Genomic DNA, 16,353 nt, shown 5'->3' with positions numbered 1-16,353 from the left:
TAATAAGAGGAACAACAAATTCATGTTTTTCTTTCTCTCCTCTCTTATTAAAATCAATAAATAAAAGTAATAGAGAGATGTGCTGCTCTTTCTTTCACTTGAATACTTACAGGCTATTGTACAATTATTAATTGGCCTAATTTAAGTATTGTTGTGTCTCAGCAAATAGGGAGGCCTGAGAAAACAGAGATGGGGAAACAGCTGATTGGTGGAGCAGTGAGAAACACACACAAATTTATCGATTAGATTTGCCATCTTATATAGGCATAGTTTGTGACTCCCCAAAACAATTACAACAGTAACATCACAGATCACCATAATAAGTGTTAGCCTAAAATATTGCGAGAATTATCAAAATATGACATGGAGACATGAAGTAAGCAAATGGTGTTAGAAAATGGTACCAATAAACTTGCTTGGTGCAGGGTTGCCACACAGCTTTAAATTTGTAAAAAATGTAACATCTGCAAAGCTCAATAAAGTAAAGTATGCTTGTATGTGGGTTGCTCACTGTAGGCAAATCCATAGAGATAGAAAAGTTGACTAGTGGTTGCCAGGAGCTGGGAGAAGGAGGAAATAGGGAATAACTGCTAGTAGAGTTAGAAAACGGTGATGGTTTTTACAACCTTGTGAATATACTAAAACCCACTGTATTATACACTTTAAAAGGGCATATTTTATGGTTTTGAGTTGTATCTCAATTAATTTTTTTTTTAAAGTTAGTTAACAACAAAGTAGATCCCACTGCCCAGGGGACAACCAAAGCTCATGTCCGCTGAGCATTTACAAATGCCAGACCCCTTAGCCCTTTTCTATACCATCTCAGTTTTTCCTCACAATAGTTGTTTAAATCTACTGTCAGAACTGAGACTCCTGACTCCTTCTCCAGTGTTCTTTCCATTAACGCTGTGCCTATTTTTACAAAGAATTTTGGGTGAAGAGAGAGTGTGCTAGTTTGGAATGTCATTAAAATACTTACTATTTTACAAAATTAGGTGCCCTACCCAAGCACGTAGTTAGTTGACCAAAATATGTATATTTGTGGTATAGTTCAGTTAGTATGAAAGCTTAAAGGAATGCAAAAACTTGAGAAATGGGTTAAATTAGTCTGAAGTTAGCCTTTTAGTACCAAGGAGTTTATTAATACTTTAGTTTTTTCAGAGACTGTAAGAAAAAACAAGTAAAGTTAGAAGCTTCCTTAAAGTTGGCCATTCATCCTAGCCTATTATAATGCTGGAGTTAGAAAAGTTGTTTGGATTTTATTTTAATAGAATGCCAGTTATCCGAATATGCTGTGGTCTATTGCTTTTCTATGAAATTAGAGAGTTTAAAGAAAGCATGCTGACGTGCAAAAATTTGTTACAGTGGTTGATTTTATTTAATTTATGCTCTTAACATTAGAGCAACCAGGTCAGTGTGCTCCTTTATTGTTTTCTCTTATTAAAGCCTTGTAAAATTTTGTAAACTTCTGCAAAAATAAGCAAAATTTGATTAGTAATTTTTTTAAGGAGAGTTAGTCAAACTTTTTGATAATGTTGACATGAAGATACTATATTTTTAAAATCTTGAACTTAAGGTACCAGCGCTCTGGCTTTATTCTTTCATCATGTAATTAAAGAAAATATATTAATTTTCTGTGAGAATTTGTTTTTTCTAGGAACTTATGAGTAGCTTGATCCTAATGAGAAGTTTTCACCATAGAGCAGTTGATTCTTGCTATTTAATGTCCTTTGTGTTCTTATTGAAGAGAAAATTTGCTTTTAGTAAATATTAGTATTAAAGTATGAATTTCCAAGTAAATAGTAAAGGGATTCTTTCTTCTCAAGAAAAATGCTCTCAAAATTTTGATTTTAGCCCTGATCAGTGTGGCTTAGTTGGTTGGTCATTGTCCTGCAAAATGAAAGATAGCTGGTTCAATTTCTGGTCAAGGCACATGCCTAGGTTGTGGGTTCAGTCACTGGCAGAGATGTATACGAGAAGCAACCCATCAGTGTTTCCTTCTTTCTCCCTCCCTTCCCCTGTTAGAAAAATTGATTTTAATATGTATAATAAATAATTTTACTTAGGTATTATAAACTCATTGTAATTTTAATGTAGATGCACCAAGCTTGGATTGTAAATTCTGTAAAGACAGAACTGTTTTTTCCATGCCTTTATAAATCTAGATTTATCCTTATGCCTTGTTCATAGTCCATAGTAAATGCTTAGTAAATGTTTGTTATGTAAATATATATATATATTTCAAATCACATATATATTTATTTATATTATACATATTGTGTTGTAATATACTCCCAGAAGTTAACTGGAATATTGTCAACTGATAACTGTGTGTAATAATTATTCTTAATGTTTTTATCTTTCTTTAGGTTGGTATTTTGTATGGCACCTTTTTTTATCAAAATTCAAGTTTCTGCGGGAACTGGTGGGAGACACAGGATCCCAGGAAGGAGATCATGAGCCTTCAGGGTCTGAAGCAGAAGAGGATGCTTCATTGTCTCCACACAGGATCAGAGCTGCTCGCCAAAGGAGGGCACCTGCTGATGAAGGCCACTGACCCCAACTGTCATCCTGTGTTAGTGAAAGATGATGGGCAATCCGGAGCCTCTGTCTTTAATGACTTGGTTTTGCAATTGCTAAAATATTGAAGAACAGTTGTTACTGGATTTCAAGTCCAATTGAGAAAAAAAAAAGATTTACATGTAAGCCATATGAAAATAAAGGGAATTAAAACCAAATCGGATGTTACAAATTTCATCTTAAAGATTATCTTTTGCTTTACTAGCTTTTACTTATATCAATGGCTCTTGGGTTTATTTTTCTTTTTGCACTTGTGTGAATCTGTTAAACATTACAGGCTTGAAAAGTATATTTTTTAGTTCTATAATGTACTTTCTCCCACACACACATTGAAATTGGGACGTAATTCACCATTATTGTCAACCAGGCAATAGTCGATGTAATTATCTTAGCTTGTGCGTGTGGGGACTTACAGCTTGTCATAGCATCATCACTGTGTTGTTGATATCAAATGTGTCAGATTTAATTGGCATTTTAAAATGTCTTCTAAAAGATTACACTTTGATTCAGCACTGAAATGAAAAGTTATTGTGTATGCAGAAAAGCATGGAAACAGAGCAGTGAAGCAAATATCTGTTGCTGAAGGAATGACCGCAATTCCATATTTTATTGTAAAGCAGTAACAAAGTGCTCTTTCTAGGCCCTAAGAAGGGAAGATACCCACAAGTAGATAAAGCTGTACTACATTTTGTCATTGAGACATAAGCAAAAGAATTGCCTATCACATGCCAAGTGAAGCAGTTGAAGTTGGGAGAAATTGCCAAGACCCTTGGAATAGATGAAACACAATTCAAAGCAATGAGTGCAATCAATTCGTGTGTTGAGGACTGTCGTCAAGGTGTCAAACACTTTTTCATCCAAAGGTTCCTTCTGACATTAAGCAATGGTAGAACACTCTTTCGAGAAATGGTGTATCACCAGTGCTCTTGGCACCAAGGGTGCGGTTGTGGGGAGGAATGCAGGTATTGATGACTGATTCACGAAGGGATTCAGCAGAGCTGGGTCTCGGAATAGGAAGTTAGAGTTATAACTTAACCAGTTGATTTCACAACACTTTATGTATGCACAAGACTGACATGATAAAAAATCTGTTTAACTCGAAAAGCTCTTTCAATAAATACAAACATTCTATTATACATGATATGAAAGCATTATGTCATAGTTTAATTGCCTGTGTTTTTTCTTAGTGATACATATGGTATCTCAGATTGATTAAAAAGTAGTTTATAAATTTATTTTTTCCTAGAATAGCAATTATTGCTAACTTAATTCTGATTCTTATAGTGTTGTTAAAATAGTTACTCTTCATGAGACACTTTTTTTTTGGCAGCCTACTTAAGACTTTAATAATTTAGGAATCTAAGAACTTCTATATTAGGAAGAGTAGGATTAGTTACTCCTTTTGTATGGGAGGACTTCATACTCAAGGCAGGTGTTGTGGAGAAAATACTTCCTCACAAACAGCAATTCAGTGACAAGATCTCAGGGAAACTGGGTGTTGAGAAAAATAGAGTGGGTAAAAATGCCTGCTTCACTGTAAAATGACTCCTGCCAGGTTCCCATGCTTGTCTTCACTGAACTTTGGACTGAGTGTTTACTGGAGAAGAGATATGGATTAAAGAACCTTCCTGTTTAGTGTTACCTGCTTCGTACAAGAGCGAATTGCAAAGCCAGCTTATTTTATTCATTGAAGTTCTTTTATGTTTTTAAACTTTGTTTCTAAAGAACTAGTCATCACAGAGTATCACCTTTACTATGGTGTGTAATTGTGTTTGGAACCTCAAACTTCATGGTGATAGTTTTGTTACTCATTAGCAGTTCACTTGCTCTGCCCCAAGTGGTACTTCTGATGCACACTTCTACTGTCATTGTAGCCTTTTGTGTGTACAAAAGGGGACTTTACAGAGCATAACTTTACTTTTTCAATATTTGCTACAGAAGATCCCCAGCAACTGAGAATGGGGCATAATCTTTCTGTCTTCATTTCCGTATTGGATGCAATTTTCTATTCTTGTGTGACTTGTAGGGATTAAAAAAACAATGACACAAATTTCAAGCATTAATTTTAGTGCTTCCTACTAGCTAAATATCACATTAAAATGATCATCATTTAGGGGGGGAAAAAGCCTAAAAAGCTTCTTGGTACTGGGAGGATTAAATTAGATCTTTCATTGTCTAGTATTTTGAACTGTGGATTCTATTTATAATGGATATCTTAGGTTTAGATAACAATAGTTGCTGACAAATATTGGTAGCTGGAGAGCTTCCATATTGTATCAGTATTAAAGAATGATGGGCGATGTAATCCCCCAAAAACCTATAAGCGCCATCCACAAATTAAATTAATCCATGTAAAGGTGCATGTGCTCATATTATTTATTAATATTTATGCTTTGAGGATGTCTTTTTAAATGGAATTTTAAGAGATGTTCTGCTTTACTTATTTGGGTAACATACTCAAAAGCATATTAATAGCTCATACCCTACCATGTTTTAACTCAGGAGAGTTAAAAGAAATCACTGATGCCAATATGAAAATTCTATAAACTAATTAAACTAATTCCTTTGTTTCAAACTTTTTTCTTACTCTGTACTCCTCCCAAGATGCGCACCATAGTACATATTTCAAAGGCAAGAGAAATAGTTGCTAACACAGAATTATTTGTGTGATACAGTGTTTCAATGTCTTTTGTTTTTGTTTTATTTTAGAGCTTTTGTAACTGAACTTAACATCATTAAGGGCATTTTCAGTTTCTCAGTATAAGATGGACTAGCCTGTGGTTAATTTAAAACTTTAGAAGGCTCTGAGCATTAAAAACACATGTAAGTATGAGTCGTGTCCAAATGCTCATTAACAATGATGTTCAAGTGTGCCATTTTTGAGGAGTAATTCTAAAATTGAGGACTGGTAGGTTTTTTCATTCGTGACTAACCATTCCCAAGTCTTTCTCTTTGCCTCTGAAACTCTTGTGAAAATTGCTGTTATCAAATGTGTTGGTAGCATTACTCTGATTTAAATGCCAAAAAAACCACAACACTAAATATTTGTGTAGCACTGTTATATGAGGTTGTTAATATTTACATCAAGTTAAAAATAGAATTCATCCAGTGGATTTTGTGGCATTGTTTTCATGGTGGAAACATAAGTATGCTATTTGGTGAATAGCCAATTCACAGGTGTGCTGACCCATTTCTTTAGATATTATTAGGTGAAATAATAGCTTCAAACTGTTATTTTGTTGCAAGTTGAAAATATTAAATAATGGTTTCAAAAATACGGAATTTTAAATGAAAATGTGTTAAGTGATTTGAAAGTAGTGTTTTTTTACTTTTAAGCAACATTTTAAAAAATTATTTTAAGTCAACAATACAGTATTTTTTGAAGTCAGTTTTTCTGAAAAGTTTTGTTTTAATGTGATGTGTAACCAATGTAACTTTAGATTTTAACTAATAAAATTTTATATTTGAAGTTGACTTTAAAAAGCCATGAATAGTACTCAAAGGTTACAGACTCAAGCAGCTAATGGAATAGTATTTTGTTATGGTGTCTAGAATTAAAGCACCTTGTATTATCTGCATCTGAAGTATCTTATAGCTTTTAACTTAAAGCATAAAGAGTAACATTTTAATAGAAGTTACATTTTCCATTTGTTAATGTGTGCTGCCTGTTTTATGACCAATGTTTAACATGACCCTCCAAGTTAGTTCTATGCATAACCACTCACCAAATACTGCTGCTGTGGTTTCTGAAGGAAACATTCTGTGCTGTGCTATGATGCATTGTCATCTTGCTGCTTGATAATAGGTTTATAAGGAATTAAAATCGTGTATGTTAATAGTATCTTTGTAAAATTAGAGATGAGGAATGTGTGTAAGTGATCATTGTTTTTGTTTTAAATCTGGTCAATACTATATCTAAACTTTCTGTGGTTTGTTTATATGATGTTTTAACTTTTACTTTAAACTGCACAGAATAAATTAACATGAAAACATACAAAGTTGTGTATATTTCATTGATAGAATATAAATATGAAGGGAGAGATCTAAAAGCCATTTTTTCCCAACAATCCATCTTTCACCTCATTTTTTTCTTTTTTTTATTGTTCAAGTATAGTTTTCTGCCTTTTTTCAGACTCCAAAAATCTCTAGGAATAAAGACAAGACAGTAATAGTATTCTGAGTGCCATGAAAGTAATTGACTTAGAACCTGAAAGACATATAGTATTAGAACTAAATTACATTTACCATGTTTGGCCTTTTTGTTTCTTTTTATACTTTATCCAGTATTTTGATATTCTGTATAACAGATCATGTCTTCTATTTTTGTTAGTATTAACCACCAGGAGGACTGTATGAGAACAACAACCAAAGTCAAGAAAAAAGGTTAAGGAATGTCTTTGAAAACGAGTTTGAGATAGGAAACCATTAGTTGCAATGGCTGGGGACCAACTTTTGCTTTTTCTCCAGCAGTGCTCAAGCTGCCAAGAACATAGGATGGGAATCAGTGGATTGTGCCAGCATCAGGCTTTGTAATGGTAGGAGTGTCTAAATTAGGGCAAAGTCATTAGAGATTGCATTGGGATTTGGGCTGGATTATAAGAGAAGTCTGATCATTAAGGCACTGATAAATTGGATGAATGGGAAGGGGTAGAGATTAAGATAAAAATGAGTGTGATGTTTGTGTATAATGAACAGAAGGAAGTTTGGAGTGGAGTCTAGGGTTCTAGAGGTGAAACAATTCTGAGTAGTGACTGCAGCCGTAGAGCAGAGGAATCAGAACTGTGACTCATTCTAGGGTATTGTGTGGGCTGTCAGCATGGCCACTAATATAAGCTGCTGGAGTTGGAGAAAATGACAATGACCTGGGGACCAGGTCAGGCCCTGATCTCAAGGCCTGGGATATCAAGTGTGACCCTTGAGGGAGGAGTTTCCTGAAAATGAAAGAAATGTTCTTGGGGAGCTCTGAGAATGTTTTCTCTTAAACCTGCCTACCCAATCCCCACCTCCACAGCTCTATATGCCAGTGTATGATTGTTAGGTAAACATAAATACTTCAATCTTAAAAATGATATTTATGGAGAACTTTGGGGGTGGGTGGACAGAGAAAACAGGGAAGAACAGCAAGAGCTCTAAAAATCTTAAAGGAATAAGTAGGAGTCTTCCTGGTAGAGAATGAGAAGAGGATTCCAGACAGAAGAAAGAGCATGTACAAAGTCAGAGTCATTGGAAAGTGACTCGTCTGGAGAAGTGGTTGGTTGGTTATCAGATATTTGGTTATTCCTGGAATAGTGGTTATGGGGAACAATGGTTTGAGGCTGGAAAAGTAGAGATCTAGGTCACAAAAGACAAGCAATAGCAAAGGCTTTGAAGTGCATGCCATTTGTGATGGAGAGCATTGAAATATTTAAAATTGAGTGAGAACATTGATTCACTTGTTTAACATATTGAGTGGTTATCCTTCAGGCGTCTGGACTAGTTGTAGATGGCTTAGCAAGCTCATGGTAACTGCAGCAAGGAGGATTGACTTGTAGGCTCAGTGGAAATAGAGTGTCTTTCACTGTAGTCCAAACAAGAAAATAGCTAGTGGCAGGCTGGAAATGAGTGACAACCATGGGAAATTTGAAGACATGAAAAATCCACAAGATTTGAGATTGGATTGTGGAGGCAAGTGAAGGAGAAGTATAGGCGAAGGATGATTTTAACATTTAAGTTTGAGATTGATAACACAGAAATGAATGTAGAAGAAGTAAGTTTGAGGTGAGGTTGGTTACAGGGAGATTGAAGATGACAGTCCAGTTTTGGGTATGCCATGAGGGGCATAGGTAAAAATAGATTTGGTGAGCATCTGTATGTGAATGTAGTTGAAACTATTGGCCAAAAAAAAAAAAAGATTTGCTGGGAGAGGCTAGAATTAAAGACTCAAGGAGTGGCCCTTGAGAGGCATCAAAATTTAAGAGGGTGATAAAAGAAAAACAGGCCATTAAGGGCATTGAGGACTTGAAAGAGAACCAGGGACATAAATGGAAGTAAGGTGCTAGAAGCGAAATGAAGAATGAACTTAAAGAGCCAAGTGTTCTGGAAAAAGTCCAGCCATTATTAATATAATGAGAACAGTTTGTGCGACATGTATATAACCTGGTAGCCAAGGAGAGTGAACTGGAATTCACGGGCATGAACAATGACGATTTCACTGTACTAGTCAGTGGGGGCAGTAGATGCTGTTGAGTGAGCACGTGTACTTTGTGGCCATCACATTGAAAATAACAGCAAATAAAGCAACAAATCTGCATTAAGCTTGAACATTCCTCCACAGAAATTATTTGGGTGATTCAGAAGGCCACAGCTATGGGCAACTGGTGATTGGCAGCTTCATCATGACAACACGCCTGCTCATGCCCAAGCAGTGTTTTTGCGAAACATCAAATCACCCAGGTGACTCAGCCCCGCTACAGCCCAGATTTCACACCCTGTGACTTCTGACTTTTCACAAAACTAAAATTACCATTAACAGTGAAGAGATTTCAGACCATGCATGAGATTCAGGAATATATAACAGGGCAGCTGATGGCAATTGGGAGAACTGTGTGAGGTCCCAAGGTGCCTACTTTGAAGGGGACTAAGGCATCATTGTCCTATGTACAATGTTTCTTGTATCTCATATCTTCTTCAGTAATGTCTCTATTTTTCATATTATGTGGCTGGATACCTTCTGGACAGACCTCATATATTGAAGGATGACATTGCTCAGATCTGAGTTTAAGAAATGTGGCAACAGGAAATTTGTAGTTGTCCATACAAAAGATGTGAATCTGTGCAAGACTGGTGGCAGTGAGGACAAATTGAATAGATATTTATGGAAGTCAATTTGTCAGGAAGTCAATTTGGTGATTGATTAGATATGGGAGGTAAAGGACAAGGATGAATCATTGATGGATGGCTGATGGACATGAGGTTGGGACATGTTTGAGAATAAGTCCAGGTGCATGTAAAACTTGTGGAAAGGTCCAATCTAGATCTGAGGATAAAGGTCAGGAAAACTGAATTCCTACCCAAGTTCTGTCACTTGGTAGTTGGCAATTTATTTAACCCCGCTGTTTCTTGCTCTACTAAATGGAAATGATAATATCTAGGTTTGCTACTAGGAGTAAATTTTTCAATATTCCTGTCAAATAGCAAATTCCTTACTATATAGTAGGCAGTCCATAACTTAATCTCCCTCTCTTCTTTCCTTACTTTTTATTCACCTTTGTCACCATAAAACCCTTCTTAATGACAGCTTAGTCCAGAAGTTGCTCAGTCCATTGAAAAGGTCAGTTGAACAGGGAAGCCATGGAAAGGTATATGTTCATTCTGCACTGAGGTAAGGCCAAAGCTTTTTTTTTAAAAAAAACAAACAACTGAATATAGACCCATTAGAGTTCAATCTTACTTTCTTTGTAAAAGTCAGACATAATTCTGTGATTTCCTATTTTAAAATTGGAACAAGAATAGAATCTTGCAGAGCCAAGATTTTTTTGTTGTTGTATTTTTCCATCGTTTACAATTGCCTCACTCATTCCTAGATGTGCAGGAATTTTTAGCATCTTGCCTTTATCAAATTTTCCCAAAACCTTCAACTTAAGTTTTCATAGAAACAGCAGTCCTTTTTTCACACTCATACTTCATTGTAATATTTAATTATGTATTTACAATATCAAGACAACTGAGATAAGCCAATTTGGGGACCATTTTGATTAAACAAGTCTGATGAGAACAGAAGATATGTGAGCATAGAGGTAGCAGTCCTGTACCCTTGGTTATGCTCCCCATCCAGGCAGGTACTGTGCATCTTATTTCCCAGAGCAAGTGGAAGCCTCAGCCTGGAATCCACTCACCTTTGTACAGAACTTGCCCAGCCAATACATTAGAGGACAGAGCTCTTCCTGTGCATTGGGTCCTATTTTCCTATCTTTTCAGTGGATTAACACTGTCAATTATTTCTTTTATATATTCGGTCACTATCAATTGGATCATTCTCAAAAACATTAAAAATTTTTCATTAAATATATTCTGTCTTGAAAGAGAGAAAGAAAAGACTTCCTTTTCTACCCTCAGCTGTCAGCAACTCCTCTCTTCACTTCACACCAGACTTCTCTAAGTAGTTATCTCTATGACCCCTGATATAACATTTGAAGGACATTTTCCTGTCCTCAAGTTTACCTTCCCTCATGGTTGCTCATCCCTTCCCTAAAAGGAATCCCTTCCATTCTTTTCCTTTGGATGTAATGATACTGACTTCTGGCTTTACTAGTTTTAATCCTGTCCGTCTGGCCACACCTTCATCTCACTTGCAGGCTGATCCTGCAATTAAATGTCAGAATTTCCTGGGAGGCAATCCTATTTGTGATTTCAATACCCTCTCTCCACCAGTGGGGCCCCATTTCTGTCTCTTAAGATAGTGATTTTCTCAGTACCTCCTCTTGATTTTCTTATATACCCATCAAACTCAACATCTACAAAGGCAAATTTATAACCCCTTCTGAACCTGATGTTCTTCCAATGACCTTGTATGGTTGCGGGAACACTTTGTCTTATTAATTTTACTTCCCCAAAGCTTTTGAACCCATCTACTTTTCTTCATTTTTTTATTACCACCTGCAGGCAACGTCATAGAGTGGTCAAGAGGGCGCCCTCTGGAATTAGACTTCGGGGTGCTTCAATTTTCATTTGTAAAATGGGTGTAAGAACAGAACCTGTCTCACAGGATTTGTGTAAGAATTAAATGGATAAACACACACACAACATTCAGAACAATGCCCAGGATACTGAGCATTCCTTACCATTCTATTCACCTGGACTATTCTAGTAGTGACTATCTCACATCTGTTGCAGCCCCTCTTCAGTCTTTTCTCCTCATTGTTGCCAGATTTTTCTTTTATTTGAGAGAAAGAAAGAGTGAAACAGATAGACAGACACTGGTTTGTTGTACCACTTATTTATGCATTCATTGGTTGATTCTTGTATGTGCCCTGACCAAGGTTCAAACCGGCAACCTTGGCATATCTGGATGATGCTCTAACCAAATCAGTTACCCAGCCAGGGCCAGAATGATCTTTTTGAAACTCAAATAGGACCCTATCATCTCTTTGCTTATAACATATGAATGATTTTCCATTGCTACTAGAAAAAGGTAAGTTAAATCCTTAACACACTCAGGGATGTGCCACAAGATTGCACTTCCCAGCCTCTTGGCATCACTGGTGGCACAGCACCTGCCTACACTTCCAGCACTGTGAGCCACCCCCAGTCACACAGATGTGCAGTGCCCACCCACACTCCCCATCTCCACCTCTTCCCTGCCCTGAACACTGCCTCTCCCGCCCTTATCTCCCAGTCATTCATCAGATTTCAGCTCACAAGTTATGTTCTCAGGGGAATTTTCCTAAACCATCCCCACGCCCTTTTCCAGGCATAAGACAATCTTCGTTTAGTGCTGAGATCCCAGACAAGAATTAAACATTTATGGATGGATTTATTTGATTAAACACCATCATACCCATTGTATTGAATTAATATTTCACTGTAAGGTAGAACTTGTATCAAACAATATTCTAACCCACAAACTACATTATACAATCTTTTAGTTAGAATCTGAGTCTAGAATCAGAGGCTTAATTCTTGCCTTATCTGCATTTCTTGAAAAAGGTCATCGTTTTTCTTCCATCAACAAACGCAAAAGTGTATGTTAATCAAGTACTTACTCTGCAAGCCCCTAAGTCCTCCTGTGTATTCTGTGTCCATTAACCCTTCCTCCCGTCTGGAAAGGTCAAAAGATCCTGTCAGACACCTTCCGGCAGATCCCAGCAGATCCCCGCAGATCCCCGCAGATCCCCGCAGATCCCGGCAGAACAACAGCTCTTGACCACAAGATGGCGACAGATTTCTAGCGTTAGCAGGTCATATCGTTTCTATTCTGGTCAGGAGTGGGTTCCTTTAAAAGAGTGTTGTAGGGTTTGGTAATTAAATAGCACCCTACTTTGCATGATAGGTGTTTTACCTAATCCTCTTTTTAAAGCAGCCAGGGCCAGCACAGGAATCGTTGATCACACTGGAACACTTTGACAGGGAAGGGGAGGGGCCCCACCGTTCCTCACGGGCCTGGAGGACAGATACAGACCAGGCTGTTCTGGCCACACAGGGACGTTGCTTCCCTCCTTCTGAAGCCGAGATGAGCCACGTGAGAATATATGTAGTCCCTCTGATTCCTGCTGGGGAGGCCTTAAAGTCAGGACAAGGAGTGTTCAAATAGCATTTGAACTTCACCTCCCAGAGTATGTGACTCCAGAAAACAAATAATTTTAGGAAATGAGTGATGAAAGGATGATTGCTACAAAGATCCATACATTCACTTGTGGGAGTCAGGAATCTCTGCCTCTGGTGGGACATCATGGAAATAAGAATAATGCCTTCAACTTGCAAAATCCTTTTTCATATATTGTGTTCCTTGAACCCCACAGCTTTGTGAGGTCTATAGGAAGGCAGGGAAAATGTTATCCTTACTTTACAGGTAGAGACATTGAGGTTCAAAGAGGTACAGTACTTGTCTGAGGATGTGATTAAGTGCCAAACCCTGGGTCTCTGTACGTTGCTTAGAGGTGGAAAATGCATTTCTTTTTCACTCAAAGTATCCAAGTCCCCTTATGTCATTCAGCACAAGGGAAAATAAGTACATGTTCAAATACAAACACAGATGTAGCCCCAGCCTATATGAGTGTACATGTCAGGATAAACTAATTGAGAAAGTCATAGTGTTTATTTTCTTTGGTTTCTTCCTCACTTCCCTAATAGAGCAGCTGGCTGGTGTGTTCTATAGCACTGGCTCTCCCTCCCTTCAGGACAGGCTCAGCTGGTTTGGGCTCACTGGGGTTCTAAGTTTGATTTTCCAACAGGGAAAAGGGCTTGCAAAGGCTTGGGAGGAAAGGGACATTTGGGGACAGTGACTCAGTGGCTTGTGGAGAATGCTGTTGGATTCCTAAGGATTGAAAGCAGAAACTTGGACCCTGCTCACACATAGCCCTGGGAGATGGCAGGCCTCTGATGGGGTACCTTGCTGATACTTGGATGTGAACCCCAAGGTCCAGCTTTGGAGACTGCAGCTGGGTTTTCTGTGACCACATTGGGCCCAGCAAGTGATGCTATGAGTGGACCTCAGGGGACTCGAATGACAGACATCTCAAAGGCAGCCCTGGTGGACTTTTGCTAAGTTCTCTGGATTGTGTACGACCCTTTGGACTCTTAGGAAGAGAGGTGGTTTTGCCAATAATGACTATAATATTGAATGTCTCCCCAACCCCGGTAAATAGACTCAGTGTCACAGTTAACTTGATTTAGACACAAAACAAAATACCTGCATCTTTCACTGAGTGTTGTTAATTTGCACTCATTAATGATTACATGTAAAAACAAGCTCTTAGTGCTCTTCCCAGACGGAAGAGAAAAACAGAAAGAAACTGAAGGTCCTGGCCTTTGTCACCTTCCTCCCCATTTCACACTTTGGGTCCTTTAGAGTTGAGCGCTGTGCTCTGCTGCTGCAAATGCCCATCACCTTGACCTTTCTCACTTTTAATTTCCCCTCACCTTCCCTGTACCCCTCCTGCAGCCTTGTGCTAGCACCTCTGACAGAGCACTTCCCATTTATCTGTCTTGTTCATGGCGTTCTCAGCATGCAGAATCACCTGGATGCTTGCTAAATGCAGATTTTTCTCCTTATTTCAGTCGACTGAATCAGAATTTCAGGGGGTCAAAATAAATGTCACTATTTTTAATATGTTTTCTTCCAGGTGATTACTACCCTTTTTTTTTAAAACCTCCTGTGCTGGCTCAAATAGTGTCCTCCTGAAATTCATGTTTACCCTGAACCTGTAAATGAGATATTTGGAAACAGGGTCTTTGCAGATGTAATCACATTGGAATGAGGTCATGCTGGATTACGCTGGGCCCTGATCCAGTGACTGGTGTCCTTGTAAGAAGAGGAAAGATCAGACACACCCAGACACAGAGGCAACACCTCGTGAAGGTGGAGGCAGAAAATGGAAGGATACATCCACAAGACAAAGAATGCTGCCACGGACTGTGGGCAGCCAGTGGTAGCAGGGGGAGGGGCCTGGAACAAATTCTCCCTCAGCCTCCCAAAAGGATTCAAGCTTCCCAAACCTTGATCTTGGACTTGTAGCCTCCAGAGCTGTAAGAGAATACATCTGTTGTTTTAAGCCTCCCAGTTTGTGATACATTTCATTGCAACCCTAGGAAACTAGCAACATCCCCTCCACCCCACCCCCAGCTACCCTTTTCCTGCCTTCTATTGTCTTAGGTTATCTTTATTTTGCCTTCCCTCGACAGGAAGTTATACTTCCTATTCCAAGTATTTTAGTGTTATAGTGCACACATGTACATTTTTTTTAGTGGTCCAGTGGATGATCCGTTCTGGGTGTTCCCTTCCTCTTGCATCTTTGGGAAGCTGAGCCTGCCTCTTTCTGTAAAAGTGAAAAATCTCGCTGCTTGCTGTGCAGCTGTCCTGTGCTAGCAAGTTACCTGGGTGATGGCTTCTGGCCCTAGGAGGGGCCCCAGGGAGCGCTGGCTGTGGCTCAGCAGCGGTGGCTGCAGCGGTCTGATGACCCAGGCAGTTCTAGCGCGGGTTCTAGGGTGGTGTATTGGATTCCACAGCACATGCAGGTGGAGCAGGCTGCCAGGGCAGTGGTGTCCACCAAGCCAGCTGAGCAGCCTGACTGTTGTGAGGTCCTGCCTGTGCAGCCCTGAAGCTCAGGGCTAGCCTTTCCTGAGGCCCCCCAATCTACTGATATTTTAATAAAACTCCTGCTTAAATCACCACAGTTAGTTTCTGTTGCCAGCAACTAGAAGGTCTGACTGTCACGGGTGGACATTTTTTCTTTTTAAATAAAGATTCTGGTTCAACAAAATCCAAAGACAGACAATAGTGTTCTGTCCTCGATGTCAGGAACTTATGAGGTAGTAACTGTTCCATCTTATCCATTTTTCATCTTATTAGAGTTGAGGATTTTTTTTTCACCTTAATTTTAACTAAGTCATTAATTATTCATTATAATTATGACACAGTATTTGGAGTTTATGCTTCTCCAGTTTATATCAACATATTTACTGATTTCTTGGCTCTCTATTGTTTCTTCATTTTTAAAATGATTTTATTTATTTATTGTTTAGAGAGTGGGAGGAAGAAAGAGAGGGAGAGAAACATCAATGTGTGGCTGCCTCTCACACACCGCCTACTGGGGACCTGGCTGGAAACTCAGGTATATGCCCTGACTGGGAACTGAACCCGTGACCCTTCTGTTTACAGGCCGCGCTCAATCCACTTAGCCACACCAGCCAGGGATCTATTGTTTCTTGAGATTCAGTTCTTCTGGCTTCAGTTTCCTTTTCACCAAGTACCTCCTTTAGAAGTTCTTTTGGTGAAGGTTTGCATGGCGTGCACTTTCAGTCTTTGGACATGTTTTTCCCTTGTCTGTCCTTGTTAGATGAGCTGGATATAGAATTTTCTTTTTTTAAATTTTCATTATTTAACTGATAGCATTTACTAGGGTTGAAAATAGGTATACAAGTAATACCATTCCAATGTATACGTTTAGACACAGCCTCCCCCCCAAAAGCAGATATATATTTATATACTAAAGATGAACATAAACATTGCACCCATTCCAGGGTATACAGACACAAATGAAAGGCAGGTATATGTTAGATACAAGATTTATACAGTGT

General features: G+C 38.5%; 1 protein-coding gene across 1 annotated transcript in view; it reads left to right on the top strand.

Annotated features, from left to right (window-relative positions):
* Positions 1 to 5,609, top strand: part of SMIM13 (small integral membrane protein 13) — a 28,557-nt gene extending 22,948 nt beyond the window's left edge. The window contains exon 2 of the mRNA XM_028513353.2: positions 2,370 to 5,609. Within this exon, the coding sequence (XP_028369154.1) occupies positions 2,370 to 2,557 (188 nt within the window). The 3' untranslated portion in view covers positions 2,558 to 5,609. The remainder of the gene's footprint in view (positions 1 to 2,369) is intronic.
* Positions 5,610 to 16,353: the final 10,744 nt, after the last annotated feature.

The sequence above is a fragment of the Phyllostomus discolor genome, chromosome 5, assembly GCF_004126475.2.
Source record: "Phyllostomus discolor isolate MPI-MPIP mPhyDis1 chromosome 5, mPhyDis1.pri.v3, whole genome shotgun sequence".
Taxonomy (NCBI): Eukaryota; Metazoa; Chordata; class Mammalia; order Chiroptera; family Phyllostomidae; genus Phyllostomus; species Phyllostomus discolor.
The sequence above is the reverse complement of the archived record's forward strand: the minus strand, read 5'-3'. Positions and strand labels throughout refer to the sequence as shown.